The following is a 23,321-nucleotide window of genomic DNA, read 5'->3' as shown; positions in this document are numbered from 1 at the left end:
TCTCTATTAGTATAACTTAATATATTATTAAGTAGCATAACAATACTTCTATAAAGAACATGAGTTGAGGTTCCGGAACTTTGTGACCTTTAAGGGAAACTGTCTCAAGGAAACAGCTATTTAAAGAAATCAATATTTTTATTACGGATAACTCATTTGACTTTCATTGCATCAAACTTGTTATCTTGCTCACTTATTGACGATTGGATCCTAGGCATGATTCATGGCCAAGCCTATTGACATGATGACATGGAGACAATGCAAGGTATTAAAATGTTTTTTTTTTCCCAGAACAAAATTACCTAGTATATTTCTAGTCCAAACTAATTGTCCAATAATAGGAGTTATTATATTCTCTATGCAATGCATGGACCTTTCTAACATTAGAGAACCAATATTTGATGAATTCAGTAATAGCAATAGTGCTTAGACTTGCATACCATTTCATAGTGCTTTACAGCCCTCTCTAAGTGGTTTGCAGAGTCAGCATATTGCCCCAACAATCTGGGTCCTCATTTTACCCTCCTTGGAAGGATGGAAGGCTCAGCCTTGAGCCAGTGAGATTTGAACTGCAGCCAGCAGTCGCCTGCAGTACTGCACTCTAATCACTGTGACATCTTGGCTCATATAAATTTAAGAAGCTGGCTCAATATTCCAACTACGTTGTTAAGTAATTTGCATAGCTCATGTTCAGAAAGGCCTAGGTTAGCAATAGCAGTTAGACTTATATACCGCTTCATAGGGCTTTCAGCCCTCTCTAAGCGGTTTACAGAGTCAGCATATTGCCCCCACAGTCTGGGTCCCCATTTTACCCACCTCGGAAGGATGGAAGGCTGAGTCAACCTTGAGCCAGTGAGATTTGAACCGCTGAACTGCAGCTAACAGTCAGCTGAAGTGGCTGCAGTACTGCACTCTAACCACTGTGCCACCTTGGCTCTAACACTTCTAGTTAAAAGGATCAAGTAACAGACGGCTATAGAAGAAAAGTAACAGATGGCAATAGAAGAAAACTCTACTAAAAATCCAGAGGAGTTGTTGTTAGTTACTGTGGACAATAAGTGAAGACAAATTACGTGTCCCAGGATAATATGTAGGATCAAATTTGGGTCGGTCACCAGGACTACAGACTTAAGTTTCCCCAGCTTTCAAACTCATTCTGCACCCTATTCACACATTCTGGTGAAGAGAAGTTCCCTGAGTGTAGGGTTCAGCATGAGTCCAAAAGCTTGGAAGACTAAACCTCTAGTCCTGGTAAGCAACCCAGATTGGATCCTGTTATAAGTGAAAAAACTGAGCTAATACTAATACGGTTCACCAACAAATGCGCGCACGACAAAAGCGCGCCGACAAAACCGCGATGTTGAAATGGCGCCGACATAGGCGCGCCGACAGAAGTGCGCCATCAACAAACAACGCAAAAATAATGTAAGAACCCTAACCCTTACCCTAACCCTAATCACGCTTTTGTGGATGCGGTTTTGTCGGCGCGCCTTTGTGGGCGTGCTGTCGGGTGCGCATTTGTTGGGTCATGTACTAATACAGCTTCTTATACTCCAACTCATTCCCAATTTTGCCTACCATGAATCTGAGTTTCTTGATGCTATTTAGGATAATTAATTAATGCATTATCTTAAGTTAAATGATCTAGATAACGACTGAATTATTAGTTTGCCTTTGATGCAGTGCAAGCACTAAGTACCGTTTTTCTGACCGAGCAGCATTTTGGAAGCACTCTGAATAAAGTCATAACACTGACTTTTATTACAATTGTTGTCATGAGACTGTTGCTGCCTTGAGAAAAAAAGTACAGGTAGCTCTAGACCAGGGATAGTCAACCTTTTTATACCTACTGCCCACTTTTGTATTTCTGGTAGTATTAAAATTTTCTAACCGCCCACCAGTTCCACAGTAATGGTGATTTATAAAGTAGGGAAGCAACTTTACTTTATAAAATTGATAAAGCAGAGTTACAGCAAACCCCTACCGCCCACCATGAAAGCTGGAACGCCCACTAGTGGGCGGTAGCGACCAGGTTGACTACCACTGCTCTAGACTGACCATAATGGAACCTGCCCATCATGGTGGCATGGCATGACAGCCATTGAGTGTTTCACTTCATGAACTCAATTCCTGCTCTCCCCAATGCAATCATTAAATGAATGTGCAGGGCTTTAAGAGGAGCATGGGGTGCCTCAGGAATCTGGAAAGCACTTGGTGGCCTAACGTAGACCCAAGGCCACCTGCCACAGGCCTCCCAGGCATCCCCCATCCCTGAGGCACTTGGTGCTCTGCTCCCTTCGCCTCAATATTCCCATAGCCCATTACATGCTTCCAAGCTGGCTTATTCAGCCACGCAAGGGAACCTAACACTGGTCAGCAAAGGTGACTTGCACACCAGACTCTGGCAGACATGGGCATTTTACAACCCATCTGCCCCACTTTGGGGAAAAGGTGCCAATGTGGCGGTGGTGTTGGGGCAGTGGCAGGGTCGTGGTGGTGAGGGTTGCAGCAACACCCCTCCTCAAGAGTCCATTTCTCATGTTCTTTGGGAAAATTAATTGCCCACGTTCTTGCTCTAGGCTGAGGCCTACTTCCCATCCAGCCACCCAAGGGCCTGCCCCTTGGAATATTCTGCAGGCATTGGCCTGCTTCCAAGTGGCTATTCAGCTATGCAGAGGAGCCTGAAGATGGTCTGTAGAAGTGATAGGGCAATTGCAGCCTGTAAGCCAAGGCCTACTTCCCATTTGGCCACCCAAGGGACTTGCAGGACTCGGCCTGCTCCTCTTCCAGCTCCAGTGCTCAGCAAGCACCCAAATTACCTATCAGTTTTTGCAGAAGAGCCCAGCTGATGTGAGGCCCTCTGACAAAGGCTGCCTGCCTCACGGCGGTTCCACCACAAATCCGCGAAGCCCTTATCCGCGGAGACATAAGGGCGAAGACTAATTCGCGCCGTTCAAAGCGCTAAGGAAAAACGCGACCCTACCGCGATGACATAATCGCGGAGGGCAAATCCGCGCATTCCCAAGCACTCAGTACCCTAAACCTAACCCTAAACCTAACCCTAAACCTAACCCTAAAACAAACCCCTAAACCTAATCCTAACCCTTACCTTAATGGAAATCGGCTTTCTGCCGCGGCGCCGTTTTAAAGCGCCCTTCTGTTGCCGCGCTGTTGTCGCGGCGGTGATGACGTCGCGGCTTTAGCGACGCGCTTATGTCTCCGCGGATAAGGGCTTCGCGGTTTTGTCGTGCCACGCCTCACGGCAACCTTCTGCAAGCAAGTAAAACTTCTCTCATGAGCTCCACAAGCTTCAGAAACAAATGAAGCTTCCTTAAAAAGGGGGAGCTTTCTCCTAAAACAGTACTAGTAACTTTATTTTTGGTAATTATGACAGGAATATAAAATTGAATAAAATAAGCTTTTTACCTTTCAGAATCCAATAACTGAAGAGATAGCAATAAAACAGTATCTTTACAAAATACTTAATTTAAACAATACAACATGAAATTAACATTATGGTGTATTATTTTCAAAAGAGAATTTGTTATCAGAGATAACACTATTTTTACATAAATATATCTCACTCTTTAGAAATAATTCAGATAACACTTTTGCCTTCTATGAACTCTACCTATGAAGAATATGTGTGAAACTATTATTAGGGTAGACACGGTTTTCTTACATTGGCAAAAGTATCATAATTTTATCAGAATTCCCACAGAAAGCATTAGTTAGAGGAAAAAAGGGGATGGCTTTAACATGTACACGATTTAAATTTTCTATTGTGGTATTCAAAACTCTTCTCTCCATAACTGAAGATTTTTAACTTCGTATTTTCGGGATATAACACAGTCAAATGGTAGAGGCTGCTACATTTTTTTTTTGAAAAAGTAAATCCAGGATGAAAGTCTCGAGTTCAAGTTATCCTGGAGTATTCATGTCATTGGCTGGTCATTGTACTTCTGCTTGACTCAAAGGATTCGGTTTTGAAAACATTCTTAAACTCTACTTTTCCATTGGCTGACTGTGTTTTTTTCAATAAACCCGGCATCTGAAGAAAGAAAAGATAACAGAATGAAGATTGTGAAAACTGGTGGGGAAATTAGTGGTGTGCTTAAGTAAGCAAAAGGAAGGTTGCTTGCACTAGTTAACTTGCACAGCCACACTTACTCTTTCAACCTCATATGTAGAATAGACTGATTCATTATGTATACCAGGCAGAGGTGGGTTCCTACCAGTTCGCACCTATTCGGTAGAACCGGTTCGTCAACTCTACCGAACTGGTTAGAAGAGGTTCCACCAGTGGACCCGGAAAGCAGGCCACACCTACAGAAGAGGTTCCAAAAATTTTTGAAACCCACCACTGATACCAGGGGTGTCCAACCTTGGCAAGAATATAGAACAACACATTTGGAAGGGACCTTGGAGGTCTTCTAATCCAATCCCCTGCTTAGGCAGGAAACCCTACACCACGTCAGACAAATGGTTATCCAACATCTTCTTAAAAACTTCCAGCTTTTACAACTTCTGGAGGCAAGTTGTCCCTCTGATTAATTGTTCTAACTGTCAGGAAATTTCTCCTTAGTTCTAAGTTGCTTCTCTCCTTGATTAGTTTCTATCCATTACTCTTGTCCTACCCTCAGGTGCTTAGGAGAATAGCTTGACTCCCTCTTCTTTGTGACAGCCCCTGAGATATTGGGAAACTGCTATCATGTCATCCCTAGTCCCTCTTTTCATTAAATTAGACATACCCAGTTCCTGCAACTGATCTTTATGTGTTTTAGCCTCCAAGTCCCCTTATCAGTGTTGCTCTTTTTGTGGCAATTTTAAGACTTAATGGATTTCAACTCCCAGAATTTTCCATTCTGGGAGTTGAAGTCCAGAGATCTTAAAGTTGTCAAGGTGGACACTCCTGATCTATACTGTACTTCTGCTTATGAACATTGGCAGCATATAACTATTTTATTAAAATATGTCAAGCATTAAATATAGTATCCTTGGAAAGAGTGAAGTCCTATCCAATTAAGGTGCAAAGGGAAAATCTGGCTTGTTCCTTAGTCAACAACTAGGTTCCCCTCGCATATATGTGCTAGTCGTTCCTGATTCTAGGGAGTGGTGCTCATCTCCGTTTCAAAGCCAAAGAGCCAGTGCTATCCGAAGATGTCTCCATGGTCATATGGCCAGCATGACTAAACGCCGAAGGTGCATGGAATGCTGTTCCCTTCCCACCAAAGGTGGTCCCTATTTTTCTACTTGCATTTTTTACATGCTTTCGCACTGCTAGGTTGGCAGAAGCTGGGACAAGTAATGGGAGCTCACTCTGATACGCGACACTAGGGATTCGAACCGCCAACTTTTCCGATCAACAAGTTCAGCGTCTTAGCCACTGAGCCACCACATCCCTTTGCAGTCAACAACTATGTATACCTAAAATATGCTCTCAGAATCAAATGGAGGTTTGTCAATTGTGTGCATCTCTGCTAAGCTGTGTATAACCATTGTTAAGCAAAATAAGCTCTTAAAGGACTATATCTGACTCTTTAAAATTGGAGCCGCTCTTCAAAAGTCTGCCAGAAAGCATATGTTTATTCTGGCTGTTATTAAGAATTCTGCCTGAAATTGGGATGCGTTGTCTCATGAGAGTATATGGTGCTGTAATCGCAGCTGGAAGACACAATTAAGGTAGACACAGTAGGAAAGCCATACTGTAAAGAATACTCATATACAAAATAATTTTAAATCATCAATATGTTTGCAAGCATTACCAAGAACAAAAAGCTAAGCAATAGAAATAAGGATCTGAATAAAGCTTATAGATTACATCATTTGGACTAAATACAGAGGAGAGAACTAGACATAAACAATAATTCATTCTTCTGTTTGTTTTATTGATATCCCATCTTTTATTCAGTAACTCAGATAGTGTATTCCCTCCTCTCATTCCCCCTCCCCCCCATAACAACCCTGTGAGACAGGTGAAGCTGTGGCAGAGAGTGACCAGGCCAAAATCACCCAAAGGGCTTTCATGCTAAGGGTGGATTTGAATCTGGGTCTCCTTGGTACTAGTCCAAAATCTTAGCCATTACAGAACATTGGATCTCATGTACTTAAAAATCAAATACTCCAGCAAGATACATGGCAAAGTAAGCCTCTACATAGGGCAGCCCTTGAAGAGCATTCGGAGACTTCAGCTTATCCAGAATGCAGCCGCGCGAGCGATCGTGGGTGCACCTCGGTTCACCCACGTTACACCTATCCTCCGCGAGCTGCACTGGCTGCCTATTGGTCTTCGGATACGCTTCAAGGCGCTAGTCGTCACTTATAAAGCCCTTCATGGTATTGGACCTGGGTACTTGAGAGACCGCCTGCTGCCAATTACCTCCAATAGACCGATTAGATCCCACAGATTAGGCCTCCTCCAAATTCCATCCACTGGCCAATGCCGACTGGCGACCACCTGGAGGAGGGCCTTCTCTGTGGCTGCTCCGGCCCTCTGGAACGAGCTCCCCGTGGAGATTTGAACCCTCACCACCCTCCAGGCCTTCCGCAAAGCCCTTAAAACCTGGCTATTCCGACAGGCCTGGGGCTAAAGAGCTTTTGCCCCCTCCCTCGAATGGTATGGTTGTTGTGTGCTTTTAAATTGTGTATTGTTTTGTTCGTCTTTTTTATTCTCTATTTGTACCCCTTCCCTTGACTTGGATTGTGAGCCGCCCTGAGTCCCCTTCGGGGAAAAGGGCGGCATATAAATGAAATAAATTCAATTCAATTCCATACAACAGATACAGAAAAATGGTTCTCTTTCCAGGTCAACACAAAAAAACCAGATCACGGCTGTCCTCTGAAATCCCAGAATGCAGAACAAGGAATAACACCCTGAAGTTACAGGAAGACAAGAATCTGATCAAATATTAGAAAAATATTATACGATACTCATGATTCAAGCTGAGTTTTGTTGATGGTTTTATTCCCGATATACCTGCATATGAGAATTAAGCTAAAATGTTGGGGAGAAATGAGGTAGCTTAATGTCGTAATAGTGAAAGCATACTTACTGGTGGAAGCATTGATGGTTCTAGATGCCTCCCAAGAAATGTCAGCAGGCGCCGCCAAATTAAGCCACTGCCTAGGAACATAATTCCTGTCACCAGCCAGAACATTCCATGGTTCTAATATGGTAAGAGTACACAATGAATGATTCCCACCTCAAACCCTTCGTTAGTTTTTAAATCTTACTGCATTTTTTAAAATGACTCTTAACTGAGGATATCAGATTTATTTATCCAGGAATAGCATTTAATACATCAGTCCCATGGGAATGACATGGAAAGTGAAGAGATCCCCGGCATATACACTGGATCCTTTCCTTCCCATTGGAGTTCATTAAACAAAGACAATGGCTTTAAGCTTCTTCTCCCCCCGCTCCATTTACTCCATTGCAGAAACTTTTTCTGCCCTTTAAAGAGGGCTGGCTAAAGAAGAAAGCTTTTATTCAGATATGGTTATGATCATTAGTGCAGCTTTCACCAAGTTGAATTGCCAGACTTTTGATGTAACCTGACCAGTGGTGGGTTTCAATTTATTTTACTACCGGTTTGCTCGTGCGCGCTGGCGTACTCACGTGACGCTTCTGCGTCCGGGCGAGCTGGCAGAGCCTCCCGCCACCATCACTACCTGTTCGCCCAATCCGGGGCGATCCAGCAGAAACCCACCTCTGAGTCTGACATGAAACCAAGTTCGGCTGCTATTCAACCCATAAAAACCCCTAAATAGCTTGAGCATAAATAGTCCGAAACAATGCTCTCATGATATTTATTAAACAACAAATATTCTATTGTCAAGTTCTAATAGCCAGTTAATGCAACAATGCAATTAAAAGCAGCCTTTGTGGTTTTACTGGAATATTTTACAAACGTATCTAGAAATGTTGTTTTCAGTATTGTTCCTCACCTCTTCAAATGATGATTCCAAATTCATACCAAATGCTACTCCTATCAATCCGAAAAGCGAGATTGAAAAAGTACCCATGGTCAGCTGCAAGTTCAACCTCATCATAACATTACGGTGGCTTAAAAAGATAAAATATAACTCTGTTAAATTGAAGGATTAAATTGACCGTTAACATTTGCTGCAGAGATGTAAACAACTTTAGTGATGCTCTTTTGTACTTGCTTCTAGGAGTAACAGCTCAGTTTACAACTGGTTTTTTTCCTTCAAATATACCACTAGCTACTACCAGTTACACAGTTTAGCTCAACCTATGGTACCGTCCATTTAATTCTGCTGTTGCTGTAGAACAGAGTTTTTCAGGCTTAGCACCTTTAAGACTTCAACTCCCAGAAGTCATCAGTCCACATATCTTAAAACTACCAAGTTTGAAAAACACTATCCAAGAAGGCCTTTTTGGCAACCCTGCATTCTGCTGTCCCTGTTATCTTCAGCTGACCTTCTTCCCACTGCTGAAGAGGTGAGCCTACCAAAGAAGCTGCTGTTCCTCCCCGAGACCTCACAGAGGGCAATAAAGGTTCAGCAGCTTCCACAGCAGGCACACCTCCTCTGTGGCAGGAGAAATTTAAATTAAATTGTAAATTTAATGAATTTATATGCCGCCCAATCCCGAAGGACTCCGGGTGGCTTACAAAATACAAGACTAAAAAGATAAAAAGTTAAAAAAGGAAAGAGAAAAACAGATTAAAAAGCAACACATCATACACTCAATCTAGGTGGGGCTGGACCTCATTTATGAGGTCAACAGTCCCAGGCCTGCCGGAATAGCCAGGTTTTTGTGGCCTTTCGGAAGGCTGAGAGAGTGGGAAGGGTCCGGGAAAGAAGATGGAGAAGTTCTGCTCTGTGTTTGTGTGTCAGAGGTGGCCAGAGTGCACTGAATTAATGGAACGGCTGTGCAACCTGTTTAAGATATGTGTGAAGACCTGATTAACACAAGCTTCATTTGTGGAAATTTGGGTGCTGACTTTTTAAAACATGTACAAAAATGGCAGATGGGTACAATGCTAATGGCAAACTGACATACATGCTCGTTAACTTGCCTACGATGTTTTCTACGTTTCAAAGGTTTATGTAGCCAGAAAAGCTTACAGTTAGGTTGATTTCATTATTGACAGAAATCTACTAGTCCATCTTTAGAACCATTAGCTTAATTCAAAAAAACAATTCATCAAAACCAAAAGCAGGCTTTGTCAAGTTAAGCACTGATAATGGAATGTTCATAGCAATATAATTTATTAAAATAATGAAATAATTTATAGGAACACAAAACAAATTTATTCATTTCATTCTGAGAAAAAGCTTTATAAACAAAACCCTTTTTAATCTAAATGTCAATTTTAAAACATGTTAAATTTTAACAATATGTTCCACACAGCTAACCTGTCTAAGTTGATAAAGATGATACTTTCAGAATCATCAATCAGTATTTTAAGTTCCCGGGTTTCATTCATTAGATCTTCTGCCTGCCTGTAGTAATTTTCCAACAGGAGTTCCATCTCCTCCACATGGTCAATTCCAGAAAGACTTGCCTCACTGTGAACAATAAACATAAGACACATTGCAAACAGAAGCTATAGTGATAGTATATGGCAATAAAACAGTAAATGAAAATTCACTTTTTATCCAGTTCTTTCTAGCAGTATTAAAAATCTGAAGATCACTATCACTTGAATGACATCTACTATGAATGTAGTGTTCAGAGTATATAGCAATTAAGAAGAATCTTTAGACTTATATTGGATCAGCAACACTGTCATCTCATGTCATGCATATCCCAATTGGGGCTTTCATTTACGGCAGAAAAAATGTTTTTCTATCCAGATGATGAAACACTATGTACTTATTGTACAGATATCTAGAACTTATGATTAACTCCTGATTAACTTGTTTACCGAACAGATCATATTCTGTTCTTATTCTGTGGATTTTATATTTCAAAATATTTTTAAAGTGAGATCTTCAAACTAGAATGGCCTTATTAATAATTCATGTGGAATACAAGCTTGTAACCAAACTTACCTTGGGCCTTTTTAATGATTATAAATTACCCTTACCCAGAAAACAAAGAAGATAAATGGATAAACATATATTTAATAAGAAGCATAATGGTACAATAATGTGGTAAATGTTGTGGATATGCAGTACTATATTGAATAAATTTAATGTCCTGTGTAGTGGTGATAAGGTAGCTACAATGAGGCAAAACAATACTTTGACCTTGAGAAAATCCTGTTATGTACAAGTGATTATTTCACATTATACAGCTCAAATAAAAGAGGGTATTAAGAGAAAGATGAAAATGACTTTGTGGAGAAGAATGTATGAAATGAATATAACTTCATAGTTTAAACACTTTTTGCTAGTATTTGTTGTGTTAATTCCATTTATATGTTTTAAACAAATTGATAAGTTAATGATATTTTTTAATGGATGGTAAAACACCCAAGATTTTTCTGTAAAATTATAGTTTTTATATGAGAATGATGGTTTTAATGGCTATGGAAGCATTATGTTTCGTTACAATGACTCATATCCTTATCAACCCAATTTAAGACTACTACATCATATTCTGCATGGGATTGCCTTTGAAGATTGTTTGAAGTCTGCAGCTGATCCAGATCACAACAATTCATGTGCTCACTGATATTCTGAGGACCCAGATTGTTGGGGGCAATATGCTGACTCTCTGTAAACCGCTTAGAGAGGCCTGAAAGGCCTATGAAGCGGTATATAAGTCTACTGCTATATTCATTGGTGGGAGCTCATTACACCAGTACTGTGGGCTCTGAACTGGTTTCTAACCGGCTTCCTGGTGCAGTGTTTAAAGTCCTGGAATTAATCTTTAAGCCCTAGAAGTTTTCTCCATTGCAAGTTATCTGCTGGATCTCATTTTTTTCCAATGGAATTGGCCTGGCCATTTTGATTTCAGTGGAAGAATTTATTAGCAGTGATCTTACTTTAGCAAACTGAGGGAGCCAAAACTCAACAGAACTGCTTTTCTAGTCCTGTGTGAATTATCTGAACGGTATTCAGGATTCTGCTTTTTATTTATATTCCATTTGTACTCAAGAAAATCAGTTAAATATGCAAATAATGCAATCAACCCTAATTTTGACTGAAATACAGCATGTGACAGAATTCTATTGTTAAGTGGATAATCAAACAGATTTTGAAAAGAGCCCAATGAAATGCATTTGTCAGCCTTTCTATTTTACAGAAACTACGTATTTTTTAAGGTCACAAGTCATTAACTAGTAGCAAAGTAATTGTCAGGCAATGGTCAAATGGTTTCTGATAAAATAGCATTTGATGTGCAGTGGAAAATTAAGACATTTGGAAACCTGACCAGTTTAAAAAAATAAGGAACTTATGCTTCCTCCATCTCAAAATCTTTGAAGTGAAACACTCTTTTACAACTTATACTTACAATACTTCTGGATCTGTCCATTTAGTCAAACACAGTTCTTCCATGACTTCTTTGTCATCTAGGATTTCCAATATCGTCTCTTTGAAAACTTTAAGGTCAGTTTCTAATTCAGACAAACTGAAAAATAAAAGCATACAAAACTTATCACAAAACATACCATGTTTCTCCAATTAACCCAATATTTCTTTGAAGATCTGTTTGTACACATGAGCTTACTGTTAAGACTTCTTTCTGGGTCAAGTCAAAATCCAAAGTGCAAGTCATTCTTGAAATCTCTTCACAGCTGAGCAATAATGTGGATCGTTTATGCTTAAAGGAATGCTCACTATTCATAAATATTTACAGCAGCTTCGTGTTATATGAAGCCACTGAAATAAGAATATGTCATCTGGTTTAACAAATACAAAAATATCTTTCATTTAATATGTAATGAAGTTGCTACCCAAAAGACCATCTTTGCCTTCACAGGTCAGCTGGGACTTGTAAGAATCTGGTTACCACTCTAATGTAGCAGAAAAGATTAAGCGATAATAGCTATACAACTATTAGATTAATATTTTTATATTACATTAATGCAGCATTTTAAAATTGCTCTATTTAAGATGACTATTATCTGATTTTCTGCTATTGTTAATTTTTAGTTTTCAGAGGCAGCAAAACATTTCTCTTTGTCATGCTAATAGATTTGTAATATAAAAATTAAAGCAGAAATTTAAGTAGTTTATTTTTATATCAGGCTCAAACAATTCATCTGTTTCAGTAATAATTTATATTGTCTTATTTCCACAACCATGTGATGTTAAACTGTTAAATCAAAAAAGATATTAACTGCATCAAGTACAACTGAACAAATCAATTCGGCATTCAAGATAACAATCTACAGTGCTTTTACCCCCTGCCTAATATTTGATTTAAGCAATTTGTTGTAATAAGTAGTGTAACTGTTATATAATTCAAGAAAATGGCTTACTGGAACTTACATGAACAAGGTAATTGAACAGAGTGAAGATAGACTTGCTTACCTCTTTCCATTTTGCAGTAAGATGTGGACTTTACTCCTATCCAGGGACAAAAGCTTAGGATCCACTAAAGCATTCAGAGTTTCAAGAATCTGAGGCTGCAGATGGCTAAGTTTGCCACTCAGGTAGCTGATCTAGATAACAACATGATCCTTCATAAGAATTAAAATAATTCTTTTAGAATGCCTTCTAAAAAGTCATTTTGTCCAGCAAAACAGACATATAATCTCGAACTTATAGCAAAGTTGGTAATGCAGGCTGAAATATATGCAGAACACCCTTCCACTGGAAATAAACCTATACCAACCTTATCATTATATGGTGATGGATGGTGAGTCTTTTATTATTTCTCATTGCTACTGATTTAAATAGGGAATTTAATATTATTATGATATTATATTGGATATGTATGCAATAACTGCGGTATGTGTGTGTGAATAAATGTATATTTGTGTATATATATTTCAAAGTAAATATTTGCATTCAAAACTGCTTCTGATACCTGCCAGTTATTACACTGCATAAAATAAGCGATTAAAAATAAAATAAAACCCAGAGTATCTTCACTTGTGGTCAGGTCAGCCCTTTTCACTTTCCTTGCAGGGATCTCAATTTCCCTTGATTATCTTTTTTTTTTTTGCTTTACATTACCATATTTTTCAGAGTATAAGATGCACCTTTTTTTTCCTCAAAAAAGAGGCTGAAAATCTGGGTGCGTTTTATACATCAAATACAGCATTTTTTTGCCTCCTGAAGCCCCGCCTCCTTCACCAAAATGACCATGCATACCCTTATGGAGGCTTTCAGAAAGCTCCTGGGGGCTGGGGAGGGTAGAAATGAGCATCAAATGGGCTGTTTGTTGCCCCCCCCCCGCCGCCAGCCGCACTGTATAAGCCGCCATAAGGCTTTGCATGCAATTTTTTGGACAAAAAGCGGGCCCATTTTTGCGAAAATGGCCTTTAAAAAAAATGGACCCGTTTTGGGGAGGTTTGCAGAGTGCAAAAAGTCCCCACCCTTTTGGAAAGCACTTTAAATGATTGATGAGAATTACATTGATCAAGTGCTGTGCCAGCAGAAACAAAGTCTTAGGTGCTGCAGATTGTCAGCGATTTCCTTCTCCAGCACATGGATAAATAGACCTGGAAACATCTACCTACCTACCGTCTCTCCCTACCTACTGTATTTCCTCTCTCTCTCTCCATCTACCTACTTACCTACCTACTCTCTCTCTTTCCCTACCTATCTACTGTATTTCTCTCCCTCTCTCTCTCTATCCCTCCACCTACCAATCTCCCTCCCTCCCTCCCTCCTGTATTTCTCTCTCCCCCACTCTCTTTATCTACCTACCTACCTAACTACTCTCTCTCTCTTTCTCCCTATCTACCTCCTGTATTTATCTCTCTTTCCCTCTCTATCCCTCTACCTACTTACTTTTTAAAAAAAATTGTCTCTTCAAAACCTTGGTGCGTCTTATACTCTGGTGCGTCTTATGCTCTGAAAAATACGGTAATTACAGAAGTTGGCAGGAAACTAGCTTGGAAAAACATTTTTTAAGTACAGAATAAATTAATAAGGATGGCCATTTAAAGTAACCTAAAGGAAATGACTGCCTTTTAGTCATCTCATACAAGTAGTCCTCAAGTTATAACTATTCATTTAGTGACCATTTGAAGTTGTAAGTGTTGAAAAAATTGACTTATGACTGTTTTTCACATTTACGACCATTGCAGCATCCCTGTGGTCACGAATTCAAAATTTGGATGCTTGGCAACTGACTCATATTTATGATGGTTGTCTTGGGGTTATGTGATCACCTTTTATAACTTTCTGAGAAGCAAAATCAATGGGGAAGCCAGATTTATTTAACAACCAACTTAACAACTGCACTTAACAACTATCTTGCTTAGCAATTGAAACTGGGTTCAACTGTGGTCGTAAGTCGAGGAATATCTATGTTTATCTATCTCCTTCAACAAATGATTATAATGTTGTCGACCCAATGTACTCCCTATATGTTGGACTTAAAATTCTCAGATCTCTTGGGAATTTGGAGTTCACCATGTCTAGAGGGTTCCAGTTGGGAAAGATCCAGTGGTGGGATTCAAATAATTTACCAACCAGTTCTCTGCCCTAATGACCAGCTGGGTAGGCGGGGCTCGGTGGGCATGTGATCATGTGGGCGTGGCCAAGTCAATGTCATTCAGGTCAATGGGCACTTTGCCTTAGCTGTTACAATGTAATAAGGGTTAACCAGAAAGGCAGTTTCTGTAAGCAAGGGAATAAAGACTAGGCTGGAAACAACACCAGAATGTTTCCTTCCTGCCTTCCTTACAGGATTAGCCCTGTAAAGTGGAAAAAAACAAAATGAGTTTTCTTCCAACAACCGGTTCTCCGAACTGCTTAGAAAGTTACCAACCGGTTCTCCCGAATAGGTGCAAACTGGCTGAATCCCACCACTGGAAAGATCACAACAATTACTCTCCACACAGCATGAGTATGCTTACCCAATATTGCAGCATTGCTTCTATAGCTCTGAATTCAAAAGGCAAAGAATATGTAACTAGTTGACCTTCCCCAGCTAGCTGAGATGCCAGGTCTTGGAACAGCCACTTTTCCAGATTTGTATTGCGATAGTCTAGGATTAGAAGATACTCTGGTGTTATCACAGCCTTCAAAAACTAAAAGAAGCAGAGAAGAAAATTAGCCAACACTTAATACTTGTTATGCTTTCTTCAGTTGTTACACTAATACCGTCTAACTACATCCCCAAACAGACCTTCCTAACATATCCTTTGGGTCGTTAGTTATAAGATGAAAAATACTTTTTAAAAAATCAATTAGGATTTCTTGACTATGTGCGATTTCTCAAACTCGCGGATTTCAAGGGGATTCCACCAAAGCAAATAGGTGTAAAATTCTGGGCTGTTTCATTGGTGGTGCATTATATGACTTGTGTTTTTTCTTTATTGCCACAGTCCTGAACTTCAAACTATTTTTATTTTTTTGCCTCTACTTTTTGTGAGTTTTGCTCGTTCAATCTTAGTTGCTCTTTTTTATTGTACTGATTCCATCTCTCCCCCCCCCCCCCGAGTTTTCCTATCACATGCAATGTGCATGCAACACCGCCCCGCAGTTTTGGGCCTGGAAGGTTTCCTGCACCAACCTGGACACCAAAACACAAGGGTCTAAAATGCAATGCGACTGCCCCTCCACGTGTCCTCCCCCCCCCCCCGGCGCATGAGCAGCAGAGACCCGAAGACCAGCTGGCTGGCGGGAGGGCACGGTGTGCCTGCAGAGAGGGCTCTGTGTACAACGTGTGGTCCACATACTATAGGTTCATCATCCTGGTCCTATCATATACTCTCTGAAGTAGATTAGGCGATAAAAGACTTCTCAAAATTTTCTACCAGGCTCCTTGATAAAATAAAAATACGAGGCTACGTCTTTTTGATACAATCTGGAGCTTTTGTATCGGCTCATCTCTATTGTGCTCTTTCTCTCCCATTTCCATCATGTTTTGCCATTTTAAGTGGTACAATTCAACTTTAAGAAGTTTCACCTCACCTCATCTCCCATGCCAATCTTTTCTGAAACTCTGATACTGCACAAACCAAAAGGCAGAAACTCCTTTTACTGATTATATGCAAGGTCTTTTGGAAAACTTTGGGGAGAAGGAGGAGGTGAACGATATTTTACTTATCAGAAAATAAAGGAAAATAAATATTACTTCAATTTGCCTTGTGTAAAAATTTCAGAAGTTTTCTAAATAGCTAAAAGCTGTTTTCATATATTTTTCTTACCTCCATTCTCATAATGATTTTGTTGTTCCTGGGTGTTATATTTACTTGATGTTGAAACCGTAGATCTCGTGCTTGAAGACTTAGTTCTTGAAACAATTCTGTTTTCTTTCTTTCTGCCCCAAAAAGAAAGTATGGAAATATGAAATGAAAACGTAGACCACTTGAGGCAAGCAAATTATTTCTCAAAGTTATCACTTCAACAAATACAATAATTATCTGAAGTTTAACAGAAAGTATTAACAATTGATAATAAACTGCCCAAAACTATTAATGTTGCAATTATCTATTTAAAAATTCTAACATGACTGTAAAATATTATTCTTGAATTCGTAAATAAAAGAATTCTACATACCATAGGAGGTAACATTGCCTTCTTTATCAAATTTCATCTAAAAAGAAGGAAACAGAAAAATTTTAAACAACAGCACTTTCTGAAATTAAATAAGATTTGTCCTATTTAATATGGGTAGTATTTCCACTATTCATAAGTATCACGTATAATTAAGATAGATTTCTACTGAATTTTATATATTTAAAAATAGGGCAATATTTGTAAAATGAATAAATAAAATGAATTTTACAATTCACATAATGAAGAGTGCTTTGAAAAACACTGTTTTCTGCTATGGGTTAGAATGGTAGATGTGGACATTATTTTATAAACTAAGACGTTCAAACAGAAACTAGCATAATGGTTAACAGTATGAGAATAAGTCAATTGTGTGAAAGTTTTATCGCAGTTTAATTCTAAAATGATGAGACCTCAAAATGTCTCTGGAAGGATTGGACTTCAGCTCCCATAATCCTAGAGATTACCTAGAATGTCATGACTAGGAAAAAAAAGTGTGTTTAGATCTGTCTCTCAATTCATTTATTGACAATTGATTCAAACATACTTTCTCCTATCTGGCCCAATGCCAGATGAATTATTTTTAGCTCTTCCAATTTTTACAATATTTTATTTCTTATTTCTTTTCTACCCTGCCTGCAACCCGTGGCACGACAAAACCGCGCTCGTCAAAATAGCGGTGATAAAACCACGTCGCTAAAGCCGCGATGTCATCACCGCGTGTCATCACCGCCGCGACAACAGCACGGCGACAGAAGGGCGCTTTAAAACAGCGCGGAGGCAGAAAGCCGATTTAAATTAAGGTAAGGGTTAGGATTAGGTTTAGGGGTTTGCTTTAGGGTTTGCTTTAGGGTTAGGTTTAGGCTTCGGAAGGCGCGGATTTGCCCTCCGCGGTTATGTCATCGCGGTAGGGTCGTGTTTTTCTTAGCGCTTCGGACGGCACGGATTTGCCTCCGCACTTATGTCGGCACGGATAAGGGCTTCGCCGTTTTTTGGTGGAACCCCTGCAACCCAATGTTGTAAATGAACCCTGCATTTCATCTGTCACTTTCCATCTCTATTCTTGCAGTCGATTCCCCCCACCCCTTCTGTGTAGCATGAGTCATCCTTCATCTATGCTTTCTACATCATAGCCTTGCAGAGGAATACTTACCACTGAAAACACTGGTGCCACACTAGCTAAAGTAGCTTGAGTCACCTCTGTGTTGTAGTGCTGAGAAAGAGCATCTAAAGTGAATAGAGAGAAGCAGAGGAGAAACGCTATTAATATAGAACAGTTAATGTGAAGAATCAGCAGGAAAGTTGTTCAGTAATAAATACTATCCACCTTGAGAAAAGATGTTATAGAATAAAAGGTAATCCCCCCCCCCAGCTCAATTCCTGGTTACATTACAGACACAAAGCATAGTTTTATTGGCAACAAGATAGAAGTGATGGGCATGGTCTTATAATTTCAAATTCTAAGTTTAGGCTACATCCCTGAATAGCTCCCATCCAAGCACTAACCAGGCCCACCCTACATAGCTCCTAAACCCAGGCAAGATTGGCCAGGTTATGTCACAGAATACAGATAATATATTTTTGGCACAATCAGCAATTGTATAATATTAGCACCCTTAGCTTACAAATCTGTTACTGATCAAAACTTTTAACAGATCTTGATGACAAATTAGATTAGGGTGCTCTCAGAAAGTAAAAGAGTTTGGTGATTTGTAATGAATTACTCAAGGAGACAGCAGAGAGCAAGAAATAATTGTGTGTGGAAAGGTCTCCTTCTCTTCAAGGTATGTATCTTCAAAATTGCCCTCGAACTATCCGGTGATTGAGGCAAGGTAAGAAAATGAGCTCCTTATATTACAGCGAATTTGTAATGCTTTAAGCCAAAGGAATGATTTGAGAAATCATCATAATTTATACACAGACACATAATTTCTACTGAACATGGATGATAAGCCTTTCTGCATTAAAAGCCGAAGAGCTCACTCATCTTTAACTTGGCATTAAAATGAACTGGCATGAGGTCCCTGGTCAATCCGAATCTTGACTCTACTGTCCTGTTCTAATTGCTGTAAAGCCTTACTTCCCTCCAAGGTAATGTTCTGATAAACTCTAGATTTTACATATCTTAGTTTTTCCTAAGATAATGCCAAAACATGGTATTTGGGTGGGGGACATTATTTTAAGTCCATGACACAAGCTTGTTTCGTTCTTTGGTTGGCAATGAGATGATGGAGACAGAGCCCCTTCCTTCCCAAAAGACATGCTTCTGCTGGGCCTAGCTACAATTGGGGCAAAGCCCTTTTTGATTTGCATTTTCTGTACGTGTGTAATTTTGATGATAAAGCATGCTGAAAAAAGGTGAATAATGCAGTACTCAGCCTGTGATGGCAACTTTAATTCAAAATTTCATCTCAGAAAGGGGGGGAGAGAAATGGTATTTTGCCTGCCACTCTTTATCCTGATCTTGATCATTTGTTTTAAGGTCAAAATAGAGCCTCCACTTGGTTGCATGTAAACTTCTGGACTTAACTGGAATTCTTGAAAGTTAAGAAGTAAAGAAACAGTGGGAGTTATATAATATCCCACTGTTTTTGTACAGCTAATTTGATCTGGTAGGATTGGGGCACTCCACATTCCATTGATTAAACAATGCCATCTGTCTAGACGCTGGAAACATTTCTGTAGTAGCACTTGCCCTCTGGAATGAAGTTCCACCCGAAATGGCTCTCTACTAATCTTTCAAAGACCACCAAAGACCTGGCTCTTTGCCCAGGTCTTTGGCTATGCTGACTAATGTCTCTGTCATCTTTTTTTTTGTGTGCCTCTTGATTTGTTTTCTTTGTCATTGTTCTTTTCCTTTGTGTTGTTTTTGTGTGTTGCTCTTTGTTCTTAAATGTTTTTAACTGTAAACTATCTAGAATTGCTGGAAAGTGGGTGGCATATAAATATTATTATTATTAAATAAATATTATTATTACAGCAATAATTATATGCTAAAGGTTTCAACCTGACTTTTAATTAACACTAGAACAGTACATGACTCTCTGAGCTTAGCTGTTTGCAAATGATTCATTACCCAACATTACAGATCCCATCACCTGTACATTACCAAGCTCAGAGAGCAGAAATGGAGACCACAGTTCATGCCTGAGTAAGATGCTTTTTCAGGAGGCGATTGAGGTCTGAAGTGCAAAAACATCTTTGAGACAACCACAACCTGTATGACTGAGAATCTTCATAGATCCCAAGTGACATCTAATCTCTTCTATTGGAACATTTAACTATTTACTTTGAACAGTGGTAGTCAACCTGGTCCCTACCGCCCACTACTGGGCGTTCCAGCTTTCATGGTGGGCGGTAGGGGTTTGCTGTAACTCTGCTTTATAAATTTTATAAAGTTACTTCCCTACTTTATAAATCACCATTACTGTGGAACTGGTGGGCGGTTAGAAAATTTTACTACTAACAGAGATACAAAAGTGGGCGGTAGGTATAAAAAGGTTGACTACCCCTGACTTTGAATGTTGTTGGTAACCATCCGTTCTTGCTTAATTTATTTGGTTTTGTAAAGCAATTGGTCGTATTTTTATTACAGGAGTATCATAAATTCCTAAAATTTGCACAATTTGTTCTGAATGCTCAAAATATGAGTGCTACTAATAGTAAATTATGATTACAATATATCTCTTGGAAAATATTTAGGCAGGATGAGAAAGGCATTCCAAAGAAGTACTTTTATGCAATGCATACAAGACACAAAAAATCTGAAACTTCTCAGTTTGAAACAGTCGGACACACATACAACATGCATTTTCTTGTTAAATTCTGAGTAGAGCAGCAGCATTAGGTAGAAATTATCTTGTTGGTTCTTCTGTATCCAGGCTGTTATGAACTCTGCAATGGAAAAACACATGTTTCTCTATCTTCCATGCTTCCTGCAGGGCCAATAACAACGTTGGGGAAAAAAGGCACTGGACATATCTTGAAAATGATGCATACTCAATGGAATGTCCTTAGGTAGTTAAAAAAAAAAGGAAGAGCCTGCACTATGAGACCTGATGGCCACTTCATATGTCAAGGTAAAACAAGCTGTTTGGGTGCTTTCTGCTCTGTTCATTAATGAAGTTCATCCAGATACTAGCCGCAGACGTAGTTGGGATTAGCTTCACCATATCAGCCAACATTTTGCAACCAGTAGAATGTTTATCATTAAATTACAAATTAAGCCAAATACGGGTAGTCCTTGACTTTTGACCACAATTGAGCCCAACATTTCTGTTCTTAAATGAATTTTGCCCCATTAAACAGTTCACTAAAGGAACTGTTGTACACTTTCAACATACTTATCTTAACAATGGCTGAAACCCCATCACTTAAGTTTCATTCATCACATTATGCCACACACCATCACTCAAGGATTGGAAGGGCTGGATTCAAACCCCATTGATCCAAACTCCAAACAAATCTGAAAGGACTGGAAAATCCATTCAGCTGCTCAAAATACAGGGAGTGTTTGACTTACAATAGTTCATTTAGTAACCATTCAAAGTTATAACGGAACTGAAAAAAGTGACTTATGATCATTTTTTCAGTTACACTCTTTGTAGCAGCCCCATGATTACATGGTCAAAATTCAGATGCTTGACAACTGGTTCACATTTATGATTGTTGCTATGTCCCAAGGTTTGCAACCTTTTGACAAGCGAAGTCAATGGGGAAGCCAGATTCACTTAACAACCGGTTTACTAACTTAGCGACTTCAGTGATTCACTTAACAACTTAGGCAAGAAAGGTTGTAAAATGGAGCAAAACTCACTGAACAAATGTCCCACTGAACAACAGAAATGTAGGGCTTAGTTGGGTTTGTAAGTTGAAGACTACCTGTACAATACTCAGTATTGAGTATTAACCTGAGTACAGGTTAAGTTTAGGTCAGTTGGTCTGTGTGGAAAAGTCCAACGCCTCAAGATGCAAAATTGTAGACCTTTTCCTGGGAACTTCGTAGCACTTTGCGGATCTCCGACCAGGATGCCCAATGGTTCAATTATTATTCATACCCGGGTGCAGAGATTTCTGCTGGAGTTCACAGGACATGGGCAGCAACCCTCTGTGCCTCTTCTCCAGAGAATAAACCCGTGTGATTTATTTCCCACAAAGGCAGTGCAGACGCCTGCGGACACGACTTACATGCGCAAAGTAAGGTCTCTCCGCCACTTCTGCGCCACCGGCATTTTTCGGATCCGCACCCCAGCGGCGCCCCACTTGGAAAGCGCCACGGACTCCCTCCCAGGAGCGGACCGCAGCGGCGACTGCAGCTGCAGCAAAGCCGCCTGCCAAAGAAACAGTGCACGCCAGGCCGCAGCCGCTGCCTCAAAAGCCGGACGCACTCCATGTCGGCCACTGCTCCGAGGGCTTTGCGCCTTCAAAACGCGCAGCTTCCGCTAACCGACCGACGTCGAAGGGGTGGAGTTGCAGCCGAGTTCGCTCCGGAGGAGGAGCCCGTTCGCTTCGACTTGCGGCGGCGGCGGAGCGGCGGGAGTGGGAAGTGGGGGCGTGCGAATTAGGAGCATACCGGGAATACCGCAAACGCAAGATAAACGCAGTGCTTTGTGCATGTAATAAAAGTTGAGGCAGGGCCCGATGTTGGATATTGAATACATTGAGGCCTTAAGGCTAAGCGGAATTTCATGGGGGGGGGGGGGGCGGCGTTCAAAATAAACGAAAGAAAAACAAAAGTTTTTTTTCCCCCACGTGGACTTGGCGATTGCTAATTATTAACCTACCCAAACAGGGTATCTTTCGAAATTTCTTTTTGCACTGGAAATAAGAGATACCTGAGAATGCATAATGAAATCTTAACAAGAAAAGAGAGAGTCAAACTATTCTCCAAAGCACCTGAGGGCAGGACAAGAAGCAATGGATGGAGGCTAATCAAGGAGAAAAGCAACCTAGAACTAAGGAGAAATTTCCTGAAGTTAGAACAAATAATCAGAAGTTGTGAAGGCTCCAACACGGGAAGTTTTTAAGAAGGTGTTGGATAACCATTTGTCTGAAGTGGGGTAGGGTTTCCTGCCTAAGTAGTGGGTTGGATTAGAACAGTGGTTCCCAAACTTGGCAACTTTAAGACTTGTGGACTTCAACTCCCAGAGTTCTCCAGCTAGAAGAGAGAATTCTGGGAGTTGAAGTCCACAAGTCTTAAAAGTTGCCAAGTTTGGGAACCACTGGATTAGAAGACCTCCAAGGTCCCTTCCAACTCTGTTATTCTATTCTATTCAAATTTCAAAGATGCTCATTTCCAAATCGTAAAGAGTCACACAACACTAAGTTGGAAAAGAAAACCGGTCTGCTGTGTCGTTTGCATGCCATGTATATCTTACTTTTTTGTAATATTTGGAAAACGAAGTCGATAACTTAAAAGAGATGAAGAAATTTATAATGTTCTACAATAATACTCAGTGTAGAACTCTTGTACACATATTTAGTATAGTAAGCTTTTGTGACACTGTGGTTCAGTGAAGTTTCAGCTTTAGAGGTTCCTGTTCCCTTGAGCAGTGCATTACCATTAGACTCAAAAAAGCCAACATTGTTCCTATATTTGGGAAAGCCAATTAATGATAACTCAATAGAGCTCCTGACAGCACGAGTATTTAATTATTTGGATAATTTTGTGACTGGAATGGGGTGCATGTTTCTAGGACCATGAGGTCAAGTTATTGGTATAG

The 23,321-nt window shown here is 39.9% G+C and overlaps 1 protein-coding gene across 2 annotated transcripts; it reads right to left on the bottom strand.

Moving 5' to 3' along the window:
- Nucleotides 1–3,183: 3,183 nt before the first annotated feature.
- On the bottom strand, nucleotides 3,184–22,035 carry MRS2 (magnesium transporter MRS2). 2 transcript variants are annotated; one of them, XM_032223400.1, is made up of 11 exons: nucleotides 21,787–22,035; nucleotides 17,753–17,826; nucleotides 16,603–16,639; nucleotides 16,251–16,363; nucleotides 14,955–15,128; nucleotides 12,454–12,584; nucleotides 11,432–11,548; nucleotides 9,385–9,537; nucleotides 7,948–8,065; nucleotides 7,053–7,166; nucleotides 3,184–4,051 (listed from the first exon to the last, which is right to left on the bottom strand). In XM_032223400.1, the coding sequence occupies exons 1-11, from the start codon at nucleotides 21,989–21,991 to the stop codon at nucleotides 3,941–3,943; spliced, it is 1,347 nt and encodes a 448-aa protein (XP_032079291.1). In that variant the 5' UTR covers nucleotides 21,992–22,035; the 3' UTR covers nucleotides 3,184–3,940. The 2 variants fall into 2 exon arrangements, 1 of the variants encoding a protein (XP_032079291.1); XR_004255918.1 differs by having other exon boundaries at nucleotides 3,963–4,051; nucleotides 7,053–7,123.
- Between the last annotated feature and the right edge of the window lie 1,286 nt (nucleotides 22,036–23,321).

This window comes from Thamnophis elegans, chromosome 8 (genome assembly GCF_009769535.1).
Source record: "Thamnophis elegans isolate rThaEle1 chromosome 8, rThaEle1.pri, whole genome shotgun sequence".
In the NCBI taxonomy this organism is placed as follows: Eukaryota; Metazoa; Chordata; class Lepidosauria; order Squamata; family Colubridae; genus Thamnophis; species Thamnophis elegans.
The sequence above is the reverse complement of the archived record's forward strand: the minus strand, read 5'-3'. Positions and strand labels throughout refer to the sequence as shown.